At 39.3% G+C, this 14,411-nt stretch overlaps 1 protein-coding gene across 2 annotated transcripts in view; it reads right to left on the bottom strand.

The window, feature by feature from the left end:
• sufu (SUFU negative regulator of hedgehog signaling) overlaps positions 1-14,411 on the bottom strand; it is a 65,923-nt gene that overhangs the window by 14,576 nt on the left and 36,936 nt on the right. For both annotated transcript variants that reach the window (XM_033034033.1, XM_033034034.1), the window contains 3 exons: positions 11,090-11,162; positions 9,995-10,148; positions 7,256-7,376 (listed from right to left, as the gene is read on the bottom strand). In XM_033034033.1, coding sequence (XP_032889924.1) covers positions 7,256-7,376; positions 9,995-10,148; positions 11,090-11,162 — 348 coding nt within the window. The remainder of the gene's footprint in view (positions 1-7,255; positions 7,377-9,994; positions 10,149-11,089; positions 11,163-14,411) is intronic.

Below are 14,411 nucleotides of genomic sequence, written 5' to 3'. Positions count from 1 at the left end.
ATCCCCATCCTTTCAACATTCTGCATAGTTTGATCATTTAATTCCCAATTTAATATTAAATCAAAAGTGATAAGGGATAAATTATTAGGAAGTGTAGAGTAACCGATATGTTTCAAAATCTTAAACTGGGTCCCTGCCCATCCGTCAGCATAATAACAATTTCATGCCTGTTTATAATGTTTCATTCACACACTACAATCAATCTCTAAATTACAGGTGAACCCTGCATTATATCCGATAACTATTCTGGCAACAGAAATTCACCTTTAGAAAATTCACAAATCACTAACCAAAGTTTGAGATGGGGAATAACATTTTGTCTCACCAACTTTGTGAAATGTAGTAAGTAAATAAACACAGAAGAAACATGTGTTTCTCAACACATGATGATACAGCATTATGTAATGGAAAATTGCATTAGGGACAGTTTGGTAAGAATGAGACCTCCCTCTTCCACTCCATAATGCAGGGGTCACCTGCTACAGCATGAGACAGCAGCTGAGTCCACTCTCCCTTGGCAAGTAGCTAACTAAATAATCTAATTTACAGAACATTATATTTTGGAATTAGTTTGACATGTGTACATATCGACACATTTTCTTAATATAAAATCAAGAGGGGAATATGCAGAGGAAATGCACAGAATCATTTACCCAGGGTAGGGGAATCAAAAAACCAGAGGGTGTAGGTTTATGGTGAGAAGAAGGGCAAGATTTAATAGGAAACTGAGTGGTATTTTTTTCCACTCAGAGCGTGGTGGGTATATGGAATGAGCTGCCAGAGGAGGAACTTGGCAGGTACTATAACAACATTTAAAAGACACTTGGACAGGTACAGAAATAGGAAAGGGATATTCATAAATTTACATAAATAAGTTTCTCCTGGTTTGTAAAGGCTTAAGTAGGGAACTTCAGTTTGAGGCTTAGAAAGCTGATCAGAGGTGTAATGTTGGAAGAAAGGACTATGAAAGACAAGCTATGAAAAATGTTAGAATGTGGTGATCTTGGAGGTTTGGAAGGATGAAAGTTAGAGATAGAATGGGGCACATGAACGAATGAATTGGAACACAAAGACAAGTAAAATATGCAGATGATTTCTTGTACACTAGGTGCTAAAGTTGGTCAGCAAGCACATGATAAATGGGCAAGTAGGGATTCCTGTGAATTAGGAGACGAGCTGTAAATGGGGATGTATTTGCAGAAGATGAGATGCCAGTCAAGAGAGCATAGGAATAACCAAGAGATGCGCACTGAACTGCAGACGCTGGAAACTTGTGTGGCACACAAAGTGCTGGAGAAACTCAGTCTGACCTACCGAGTTAGACCAACACTTTGTGTTCTACAGTGGAATAATTAAGTTTGGAGATTTAAAAAAAAAAGAAAGTTTCAGCAGCTAAAGTGAGAGACACGGAAACAGGTGGTGGCTCAAGCTCAGTCGAGCATCAAACAAAGAGATTCATTCAGTTGTAAACAATGACCACGGAGAGTAATGGAATGGCTTTTTTATTCATTATTCTTCAGCATTGCCCATTTTAACTTGCGCTTGCCCAGCTGTCATTTTAAAGTCAAAAGATAATGACATTGATCTAGAACGGTTGTCAAAAACAAGATCGGGTTGGTACGATTGAATGGTTTCTTTCATTATTTAGCCACTTGAGGATTTACAACAAACAGCTTTTATTTTTCAAAATTAAAGTGAATTAAGATTTCAAAATGTTGAAATTCCATGGTTAGATTTGAAATTATATCTTGGTTGTCACTCCAGTAACATAATGACAACACTACCACAACCATATGTGAATATAAGACAACTGCTCTAATCTGAGTCTAATGGAACAGATACCAAAACCCCATTCTTGGAGGATTTTGATACTAAAGATTATTGTAAAATTTAGTTTGGCCATTGCACTATGGTAAACCAATTATAGAATAATACTGTTGTAACTCATGAGCAGTGTGACAAATATTCTGAGTTGGCAGAATGCAGGAGTTCCCAGTATTAAATGAGTTCACTAAAGAGGTCATATAATGGTCAATTGTCACCACAAATTTAGTTAATTTAAAAACAAAGTTAATGACTTAGCCAACAATTTGAACTTTATTTTGAGCCCATTTAATATGGAGGATTATCAGCAGTTATTATAATGTTTGTTTTTAATTTAGAACACACCTTTTGAATTTCACCAGTAGAATGGCAGATTTATCTTTAATGTAAACCAATAAATGTAAACTTAAAAGGGAATAGAAAATGTCCTTTAATTGCTATTTTAAGCCAACTTTTGATTTAATATTTTTCTCCCCAAATCAGGGAGAGTGTCTATTTCTAATCTATGAATTCATGACTGACTGAGACACGGTGGCGCAGTGGTAGAGTTGCTGCCTTACAGCGCCAGAAACCGGGTTCGATCCTGGCTACAGGTACTTGTCTGTACAGTTTGTACGTTCTCCCCTTGACCTGCATGAGTTTTCTCTGAGAACTTTGGTTTCCTCCCACACGCCAAGCTGTACAGGTTTGTAGGTTCACTGGCTTGGTATAAATGTAAAAAATGTCCCTAGTGTAGAATAATGTTAATATGCAGGGATCGCTGATCAGTGCGAACTCGGTGGGCCGAAGGGCCTGTTTTTGTGCTGTATCACTGAACTAAAATAAACAAGGTTACCTCTGTTAAACAAGTACCTCACTCCACAAGATTATGAACATGGGAACCAATAAATCATAAGGTATCACCAAAGGTTACTCTTGTACCCAAATAGGAAAATCCAATGTTACAATTTACATTAACTGAAGAAATGTAACCGAATAGCTACCATCTCCCAAGAGGGGTATGTATCCTTGGACAGTAAAACTCAAAGTACAATACAATCAATACTTTGGGTTTTAATGTCCAAGGATACATACTCCTCTTGGGAGATGGTAGCTATTCGGTTACATTTCTTCAGTTAATGTAAATTGCCACATTGAATTTTCCTATTTGGGTACAAGAGTAACCTTTGGTGATACCTTATCCCCACCCGCAGCCGTCGCCTGACCTGCACAGACTCAATACCTTATGATTTATTGGTTCCCAGGTTCATAATCTTGCACATAAAGTGCAAGTGAAATGAATTTGCCAGCAGTGGTACAAAGAAAAAGAACACACAAAAACACACTATAAATTTAACACAAATATCGACCACAGCATTCATCACTGTGGTGGAAGGCACAAAATATGGCCAGTCCTCCTCCATTTCCCCCCGTGGTCGGGACCTCAACCCTCCGCAGCTGTCGCTGCGGACATCCAGATGTGCAGACAAGGTAAAAAGTCCATGTAAGTCCTGAATCGGTGCCTCCCCACCGGAGACCGCGGCTCCAGGTTGGTGTAGGGCGCAGGCCGGCGGTCGGAGATTTAAAGTTACCGCCCCTCCGCAGCCAGAAGCACCGCTGACTGCAGGGCCGGCGGTGATTACTATAAAGTAATAATCTCCAAACATTTAAGTGAACCCATGCATGAGTTTTCATTTAATAAAATGTCAATTGAGCTTTGGATTATTTATATAAATAACAACATAGATTAAAGAGAAAGCAAGTTTATATAAAATAATTAAGTTAATGACCTTATTGAAATCAGTTCAACCTTTATGGAGAAGATCCAACTTTGCTGGCAAAACATTGTTACAATATAAGTTTTGTTAACAAACTTTAATTCCATCCATCTAAACTACTGCTATCAAATTTACATTTACTTTCAAGCCTTGAAAAATACACAAATTAGATATTGCTTCAAGCCATGGCAAGTCCAGATTTGCTAACTTTTGACATTTTTGCAGATGCATTTTCTTTCACTATGTGGTAACTTACCCAAGATCACACCCCATTTATCATTAAGCCAACATTTTTTGCATACTTACCGATATTACAAAATAGTTTCTCCTCCAAGGAAACATTAAATATTTTAAAGCAGATGTCCTATGATTGCTTAGCAGTTCCATATTACTGTTTAATACACAAGGGCATTAAGAACCATAGCATATTAGGATCTGGGAATGGATTTTATCCAAATTTGTGAAATAAATGCCATATAATGGACTATTATATTACTGCAGTATAAGATTGGCTGTTCTTCCCAAATTATTTACCATCCTCCCCTTTATCTTGATTATGAAGGTTTTGGAGATTTAATATTAATAATCCATATGGTATACCATTACTTCCTAAAAATAAGCTCATTAATACAACGTAGTTGCTCATTATGCTGATCCCTTTTTTTCCCATTGATTACACTATTTGTTTAAAGGCCTCTCCCACTGATACATCATCACCCACCTCCCCTCCATCTAAAATGTATTTCTGTATTCATTTGGATACACCTTAAAAGTTATCTTTTATGGCTCTTGATGTTCTGCTATCTTTTGGTGTTTCACACCTCCTTCACACTTGCCAGAATTGCACAGTTTTATACCGGTTGCTATTTATACTAGTTTTATGTTATTCCTTAGTTCTTCAAAAGTTTTTGTTTGGCAAGTAGAGTTCTTGCTCATTAGGAGCTGGTCATATATCAAATCCTTTTTTACAACAACTTGATCTACTCTTGTTCTACCCATGAACAGATTTCCGTTCTTTGCCAAGGACAGTGGTCATCTCATCACATGGAAGTCAGAGTCCCCCAAATCCATAATCTTTGCAGATTTGCACTTTTCTATTTTGAATAGTCTACAGAACCTGATCACATTATGAATGTTTTTCATTAACTCACATGCTTTTTTTTAAATATAGAGGCAGATGGCTGGAACAAAGGCCAGAGATTAAAGCCGATTATGTGTTTTTCCTCCACTGCACCCTACAATCAGTCTGAAGAAGGGTCCCAACCAGAAACATAACCTACCCAAGTTCTCCCGTAATGTTGCCTGACCCAGAGTTACTCCAGCACTTTGTGTCATCTGTGTAAGTCAGTATCTACAGTTTCTCGTTTCTACATATATAGTTTGTTAGTTCAATTTATTCACTGGAATTGCCAGCATTGTCATCTTGAACTGGGGTGATGTTGCCAATTGAATTGGTGCGATCCGTGAGAAGTTATTTCCACGGCACACATTTGTTTTGATGCAACTAAAACAACTGCGATACCATTTCAGACAACCGTTAAGTATCAACGACTGTTCGTTGTGTCACGCAAAATCCAAACTAGATAATAGATATCTCTTTCAAATGGGACATTGGTAAATTAAGTGGAATTAAGACATTATAACCAGATAGCCACGGTGGAATTTAAACAATGCATACAACCATTCTGAATGCATTTAAGAAATTCACTGCTTTGGCATCAGCTTATCCAATCTATATGAAAGTTACAATTTCTCATTAAAACCCATTCATGAATATGTATTCAACTATTTCACAGTTCAGTTATATTTTTTTAAACACAACCCAAATCTCCATGGTAACTCTCCATGTGTCACCAAACTAGAAGTTGGTTTTTCACTTCCTTTTTCTGACATCATCTTTGAACACCACACCCTGTTGTCATTCCATTCCAATTTCTTGTTCCGATTCAAATTTCAACACAAGATTTACCTGCCATAGCTTTAGTAATTTTAATCTCATATGTTATAAAGATCTCCTCAAAGCCCCAAGATTTGTTTTAGTGATTTGAGCAGAAGATCTGGGCTAGCTGTGCAGTGTGGTGTTGGAAACTGCTGCATTGAGGAGAGCACCCCTTCCTTCTTCGGACACCAGACCAAGACCTGTCTGCATTTCTGATGGATGTCTAGGAAGGAACTGCAGATACTGGTTTGGCTCAACCTGAAACGTCACCCATTCCTTCTCTCCAGAGATGTTTGCCTGTCCCGCTGACATACTCCAATATTTTATATCTATCTTTGATGGATGTGATAGCTTACACAGCACATTTTTCGGGCACAGATTTAAAATGATAGGCAGCTATAGATAGTCCAGATCTCAGAACCACACAGAAAGGTTGGGATCACAACTGTGCAGAGACCTCTAGTACTGTACTGTGTTGGGTTTTGATCAGAAGAATCAATCACCAAAAGGCTATGCTGGCACCATGAAGGTGAAATTCATCATCGATATCTACCCGTACCAAGATGTGAATTCTGCGATACAAGAAGCAGTCCATGTCTTCCAAGATCTTGTAGGGGACCATTGTTGTCTGAGGGCAGTGTGGTGCATCGAGGGCAGTGGATCTAGTTCTTACAGATGTTGAGTGTAAGGTTCATCCACTCATGTGCTTTGGTGAAAAAGTCAACGATAACCTGAAGCACTGACTCACAACATGCACAAATGCAAGTGGCATTTGTATACTGCAGCTTAACTTCGGAGGTTCGGGTGACCTTGATTCTGAAATTCAGTCACCGTAGGTTGAACAGTTTTCCATTAATTCTGAAGATTAGCTCCACTCCCACTACAGTGCATTAACCTCTACATCGATAATGTTCTGTCAAATAAGCGAAGCAGTAATTTGTTCTGGAATTAACTTCACCATAAACTGATTCCTCTGTATGAGCAACACAAGTCTTTTAAATGGAAAACCGAATTGTAGTATTATTTTACCGTTTGAATAGTATTTGAGATAAGAAGCCCAAGAATACATTTTCTACATTATATTCTCCACCTAACATTATCATAACTGGAAAAGAAAACATGTGAGCAACTGCCCAGAGATCATATGGCATTTAAGAAGGGATTCCCAGCTGTCTCCATTGGACACACAGATATCTTTTATAACACTAAACAGACGATGCACTTGAACTCATGGACTCCATGGTTAATCCGAGTGTGAACTTCAACCATTTCTTGTTCAGAAAAGGAAATCAAATCCTTACATAGATTTTAGATTTTATTTCCCATTTTCTCAATTTAATCTAGAATTAAACAAACTTTAATTCTTTTATCTAGGATTTGTCATAATTTAAACCTCTGTCACTTTGAATTAATACAGTTCAGTATGTTTAGTTTTACTTTAGTTTATTATTGTCATGAGTACCGAGCTACCGTGAAAAGCTTTTGTTTTGTGTGTTTTCCAGTCAAGAGTATGCATGATTACAATCAAGTTGTCCACAGTGAACAGATAAATGGTACAACATGTAATGCAAGATAAAGTCAGATTTTTTGGGGGGAAAAACTGAGCAGAATTAGGATCGAGGAATGTCAAATGGGAGGTATCAACACAGTGCAGCAAAAATTATTCCCTCCCCACCCACAAAACTCATATAACTCCGGACTATACAAAACACTTACTATGTTGTAAACTACTCACTGTGCTCGGTCGTGATTCATTCCAATCTGTTGTTGGGGTTTCTGAGAGCTAATTGGTGGCAAGATTGGCTTGGTATTCATTTCAAGGCCCCTACGCAAGACTTCTCTTATTTGCTCTGTATCTGAAAAACATTTTAAATGACAATTATTTGAACCAGGTTTCAAGGCAAAATGGATTGAACAGTGGGATTAATAATCTTTTCCGATCAAAACTGCACATTTACAAAATTAGGCATATAAATCTAGTGGTCAGGCCGTGCCTAATTACGTTGGGAAAGGAATTGATTAAAAAAAATCGACAAAAAAAATTGCACATCCAACTAGTTGATGCAAATACGGCCTTTAAATAGGTTGCTACTTGCATTCCCCAAGTATGAGCCTCCCCCGCAGTAAACAGAGTTGTTAAAGACATAGAATTTATTTCCATAAACTTCTAAAATATATTGCAAGGGATAAAAGTTATTGGAGCATTTTGATTGTTAATTTTGAAAGCTTTATTCATGCCCTCTTTACATGATGGAACATTTAAACATATTCAACAAAGCAAACCCTCATGTTTTATACGTTTCATATCGTTTAGATAGCCTTCAAAAAATTTTCAGTCAATAGCATATGAATAGCAGTTGTAGTGTGATTCAATGCTGTTTTCTCAGTCAGGCGACACACTGCTCTGGTCTTGAGATTTAGCATTTTTTAAGTGATGTCTATAAAATTATTTGCAGGCCACATCAGAGTGGGTGTCATGGAACCAGTTAGCACATGCAACAGGTTAAGGCCCATATCACAATATGAACTGGTATCCATTGTATGATCTATGGAAGAGTGGGATGTGTGGGGTGAAGAGCTGGGTTGTGGAAGGGAAGTTCCATCAACAAAGGTTGTATATAATGCCTGATTGTGAAGTCTCTAAAAAACCCGATGGCAGAGAGGGGATGAGTGGGTTAGAGTACGTAAGTTTATCCTAATGATCGACTGACAACATCCTCGGTCACACTTAACCTACTTTGCCTTTGTGCATGCTGGCCTACATCAATCCTCCTGACAATGCCTCCACATTGAGAATCCTCATAATTTTCAAATTCCTCCAGAGCCTTGGGGCACAACAAATCCTATACCATTTGCGTTGTGGCATCTTGCACATTTCTGATTTTCATTGCTCCACCTGTGGCCGACACCCTAAACATTCCAATTCTCTCTGTAAATCACTCCTCCTTGCTATCTCTCCTTTATTTACGATGCTCCTTCAAATACCCCTCTTCTCTTAATGGATTAATGCAAGTGTTGTGTGAGAATACTCTTGTAGTGCCTTGGAATGTTTTATTAAATTAAACGGGCCAAATAAAGACAAGCTGTTCTTGCTTAGTCGCCTGAAGTCAATTTTTAAACAATCTGTGAAACTAGGACAGGATCGATCGCCACTGCTGAGAAAGTTCATTAGAATCTTTCGTGACTCTAAATAAAAGGCATAGGAAATAGTTAAAGCACGTTTAATAGGTTAGGCAGATTTTGCAGCGACACCATATATTTTGCCAGCTTATCAAATGGCAAGCCTCTTTGGTTCATGCGAAAGTGGCTACAAGCAAAAGAGCAACAAAATAAGTACTATGCTAGTAAGATCGAATACTGGATTGCAAACACGATGGCTCAAACACAAACACAAGGTCTCAAAAATGATTCTTCAGGATTGGTTGGGGTGATTATAAAAAGAGATGTCATGAAATGAATTACTGCATTGTTGTACTGGACAAAGCAGATGTGAATGTTAATGATTTCCCCCCACCCCTCAAGTGAGTTGTTTGAACGCACTCCCTCGAGAATTCACATTTCTGGATGAGCAAAATATTATTTTTGTGCTCTATGTCTGAATCCATGTGGGCACCTTTGGTTCAAATGTCACGGTAATCAATTTTCTTTCCATCTAGAAAATCAAAGGCTGCGAACTGTTTGTGTATCGAATCTTTATTTATAAGAAGCTTGTGTCTCTCCTTTCACTATTATTAGCCCCTCAGTGAATGTGTAGTTTTCACCTACAGTGATGATATAATAATTCTATTACTTTAAACTCTAAATTTAATTCACCGCTTCATTTTCCAAAAATTCTAATTAATTACTCAACCTAATAATCAGCTATGAAATATCCAAGTTGTTGTAAATAATACAATATAAATATATTATGACTAAAACGGTACAGTCAATATGGTTTGAGTCAATCGAGCAACTTATCTTTCATCTGAAATATTTAGCAATATTTCCTTTTCTGACTTTTAGACTTAATTTACAACATTTCATGAGATGGTCTCAAAGCCCATAAAAATTAGGCAATAATATATCTGATACAATTGTAAAATATTTCACTGATAAATTATAAAACTAGATCTGGATTCATAACTATAAAAATTGGAATTAAGATCTGTCTGAAGAAGGGTCCTGACTCCAAACGTTACCTATCCATGTTCTCCAGAAATGCAGCCTGACCCGCTGAGTTACTCCAGCACCTTGTGTTCTTAGAATTAATACACTTCAAAAATAAGCGAAATGAAATTCGAAGAAAAATATCAGTAATGCTAATTAGTAAACGCAGACTGAAAAAGAAAAGACGCAAAATTTCTTAAACTGCCAGGGTTTTTCCTTATTTGAAGAAAATGCGGCGAAAAGAGAATTATGGCAACTAGATCTTGTTGGATCACCCAACCAAAAACGATTTTGCACTTTGTTATCATAATGCTCCCACAAAAATCACCTTTATCTGACAAACGCCGTGGGTGCATCTCGAGATAAATACTTCGACTATCTTCTTCATCTTCTGGTGGCCGGCTTAGATCAACCCACGCACATTTTGCACTCACACCGCTCAGGTTTGATCCATCAGTCGCAATTCCTTTGTCCACTCTCTCCTGCATGGAAGAAAAATGTCAGTAGAATTTTTTTAATTCCTATAAGCGTAGGAATTTACAACTATAATCAGACAAGAACTTTAGATAGATGATCAATAACATTTTATTTACGCAAACTCGAATTCTAATGCCTTTTGTTAATTATTTGTTACAAGCAATAGCATAAATATTTTATTTGTTGTAGCTTTTGCAGCTTTCTAAATTTAAAGTGAATATTTTATCCAAATTACAGTAATATTCATAAACAATGGAAATAGCCTAGTACTTGTGTTAAACATCAAAGTAATTAAATACCTCCTCTACAGTAAATCATTTATATTTTGCATTTCCTCACAACATAGAAGGTCATGATTTGGCCCATTAAGTTTATGCTGATTTTCATAGCTACCCTATCAATCCCACTGCCCTGTAACTTATTATCTCTCACATACCCATTAAGTTACCTCCAATTCTCCCTGATACACAAACAGTGGAGCCAATTAACCTACCAAACAGCAAATATTTTCGATGTCGGAGGAAACCAGGGCATCTGGGGAAAACATCAAATTGTACACAGACAGCACTATGCATAATTAATGATTCTGTGTTTTGTCTGAGAATATGTAAGCAAGATTTTCATTGTACCTGTACCTCACCATACTTGTGCGTATGACAATAAACTTGACTTGAAATTTATGGTTAATGCAAATGTATCAGTTCCTACATCTCCCCATGATCTTTCTCAACTGTGTTGAACCAGCTAGGATGAGGAGGTTGCAAACCAGGAGCAAACTGTGGAAAGCTTGTTGCTTGATTTTCTTTAAACAGAAAGGAAAGCTGCACATTTGCAAGTGAGGTACAACAAATTGGTACTGAATTAAAGAAGTTACACACACATATTTTTCTCACCCATCAAGTATAGCAGTAGTGAGGAAGAACAGAGCAGCTACAAATGAAGTTACCTGCAAATGTGGATCAGATTCAAATATAGTTTCTCCCCTTCGCATGTCTGTGATTAGCCAAGAGCCGCCTGCTCTGTAAGATAATTGATAATAATTTAGAGCTACCCCAATAAATCTTTTTTTAATGAATATTTAATGAATATTTATCTCATGTTTATTGCTTCGCTCAAAAGCAGACAAAAAAAACGATTGTATTAATAAATAGCAAAGACTAATATAACTACAAAGATTTCCTTCTAAAAATCAATTTGTAAAACCCTACCAACCTATCACTGAGCTTTGTCAACTGCATGCCACAATGAATCTGATTTGTAACATGTCCAATAACAGAGCGTGCACTTTTCACACTGAGACATTTTATATTTACCAATTTGTCTATACTATGATAGGATAATAGTATAAACAAAAATACGATGGAACCACCAAAATCTTTTAAATAATGCTCCTAATCAATTCTACGGCACATAATTTTCTGCAGAATTCAGGAAGGGTAGAGTGGAATTCTACAACAAATTACAATTGAAAAGGGAAAGGTATGAGATATCTTAGGTAGACAAATGTGCTGGAGAAACTCAGCGGGTGCAGCAGCATCTATTGAGCGAAGGAAATAGGCAAACGTTTTGGGCCGAAACCCTTCTTCAGGCTGATGTGGGGGGGGCGGGGAGAAGAAAGGTGAAAGGAAGAGGAGGAGCCCGAGGGCTGAGGGAGAGCTGAGAAGGGGAGGAGACAGCAAGGGCTACCGGAAATTGGAGAATTCAATGTTTATGCCGCTAGGGTGCAGACTGACCGAGGTGCTGCTCCTCCAATTTCCAGTGTTGCTCACTCTGGCCATGGAGGAGGCCCAGGACAGAGAGGTCGGATTCGGAATTGGAGGGGGAGTTGAAGTGCTGAGCCACCGGGAGATCAGGTTGGTTAATGTGGAGGTGTTCGGCGAAACGATCGCCAAGCCTACGCTTGGTCTCACCGATGTAGATCAGCTGACATCTAGAGCAGCGGATGCAATAGATGAAGTTGGAAGAGATGCAGGTGAACCTCTGTCCACCTGGAAGGACTGCTTGGGTCCTTGAATGGAGTCAAGGGGGGAGCTAAAGCGACAAGTGTAGCATCTCTTGCGGTTGCAAGGGAAAGTGCCCGGGGAGGGGTTGGTGCGGGAGAGAAGGGAATAATTGACCAGGGAGTTACGGAGGGAGCGGTCTTTGCGGAAAGCAGACGGGGGGGGAAAGATGGGAAGATGTGGCGAGTGAGTGGTGGGGTCACGTTGGAGGTGGCGAAAATGACGGAGGACTATTTCTTGTATGTGACGACTAGTGGGGTGAAAGGTGAGGACTAGGGGGACTATGCCCTTGTTACGAGTGGGGGGGATGGGGAGAGAGAGCAGTGTTACGGGGTATGGAAGTCTATAGTAGGGGAGGGGAACCCCCGTTCCCTGAAGAATGAGGACAATTCCGATACGCCGCATCTGCTCCCAGGATGAGGTGTTCCAAAAAGCCCTACCGAACTTATTTCCACATACCTCAACTCCATCCAATCCCCCCCTGATTAAATACCTCCCTACCTATGTTCAAGACACCTCAGACACTCTCCGTCGTTTCCGGGCATTCTATTCTCTAGGCCCCCATCCCCTCATCTTCACCATGAACGTCCAGTCACTCTACACTTCCATCCCCCACCAGGATGGTCTCAAAGCCCTCCGGTTCTTCCTCGACCGGAGAATCAACCTATACCCATCCACTGATACTCTCCTCCGCTGAGCGGAGTTGGTCCTTACCCTCAATAACTTCTCGTTTGACTCCTCCCATATCCTCCAAATACAAGGCGTAGCTATGGGCACGCGCATGGGGGGATCTATGCCTGCCTCTTTGTCGGGTACGTCGAACAATCCTTGTTCGAGGCGTACAGGGCCCCATCCCCGACCTCTACCTCCGCTACATCGACGATTGCTTTGGTGCTACCTCCTATACCCACACACAATTGACTGACTTCATTCGCTTCACCACTAACTTCCATCCGGCACTCAAATACACCTGGACCATTTCCGACACTTCCCTATAATTTCTTGATCTCACTATCTCCATCGCAGGTGATAGACTTCTGACCGACATCCACTATAAATCCACTGACTCCCATGGCTATCTAGACTACACTTCTTTCCACCCTGCTTCCTGGAAGGACTCCATCCCCTACTCCCAATTCCTCCGTCTATGCCGCATCTGCTCCCAGGATGAGGTGTTCCACATCCTCAAGGTATGAGATATCTTGGTGGGTTCAGAAGTGGTTAAATCCCCAAGGCGTGCTGAAATGTTTTCCAGCATTCTTTGGGAGGCAAGAGAAGAAATTGCTCGGGCTCTGACAGAAATTTTCAAACCTTTTACTCCAGAAGAGCTGCCAGTGACGGGAAAATAATGTGATTCCTTTATTCAAAGAAGGGCAGCATTGATGTCACCAAATTACAGATCGGCAACTGCAACTAAAGTGGTGAGAAATTAATGGAAGATATCCTGAGGGCCAGGTTAAATCTGGAGAAGGAAGGAATGATTGGGGATACGTTGCATGGTTTTATTAAAGGGAGATCCTGTCTGACTAATTCGAATTAATTTTTCCATGAGGCGACTCAGTTTGTTAATGAGGGTTGTGTGTCGATGTGGTCTACATGGTCGTCATCTAAAACTATATATGCCACAAAAGACCTCTTCAAGCGAGATAATCTGAACAAAATTTATACAATTGAAAGGAGGTATTATTTTAAGTTATTTTTTCTATTCTAGATGATGGAATACTTTGAACTCGATAGAAAATAAAAAGAATATAATTACTGCACACGACAAACACAGAATTGATTGAAGGATATAGAATGGAAACATGCCCTTCGGCCCATCGAGTCCTGCCGACCATCGATCACCCATTCACACAAGATCAATGCTATTGCACTTTCGTATCCACTCCCTGCACACTAGGGACATTTTAGCCTCAACACCGCATGTCTTTCATGTGTGGGAAGAAACTGGAGAACCTGGAGGAGACCCACAGTCACAGAGAGAACATGCAAACTCCGCACAGGCAGCACCTAAGGTCCAGATCAAAAGCGGGTATTTGGCACTGTAAGGCAACAGCTCCACCAACTGTGCCACTGTGCTACCCTGTTTATATGGTTAAATAATAATTATTTGAAATAAAAATCTGGAACCAAATGTGCTTTGCATGTATAATAATGCTTTCAGATAATTATCAGTGACCCAACAAGCATACAAAATATTTAGTCATATGCCCTCTCAAACCTTCTGCATATTTATTAACATTTTCTCCCCCGACCCAACATAGCCAT

This window comes from Amblyraja radiata, chromosome 15 (assembly GCF_010909765.2).
Source record: "Amblyraja radiata isolate CabotCenter1 chromosome 15, sAmbRad1.1.pri, whole genome shotgun sequence".
Lineage (NCBI taxonomy): Eukaryota > Metazoa > Chordata > Chondrichthyes > Rajiformes > Rajidae > Amblyraja > Amblyraja radiata.
This window is presented reverse-complemented; position numbering and strand designations above follow the sequence as displayed.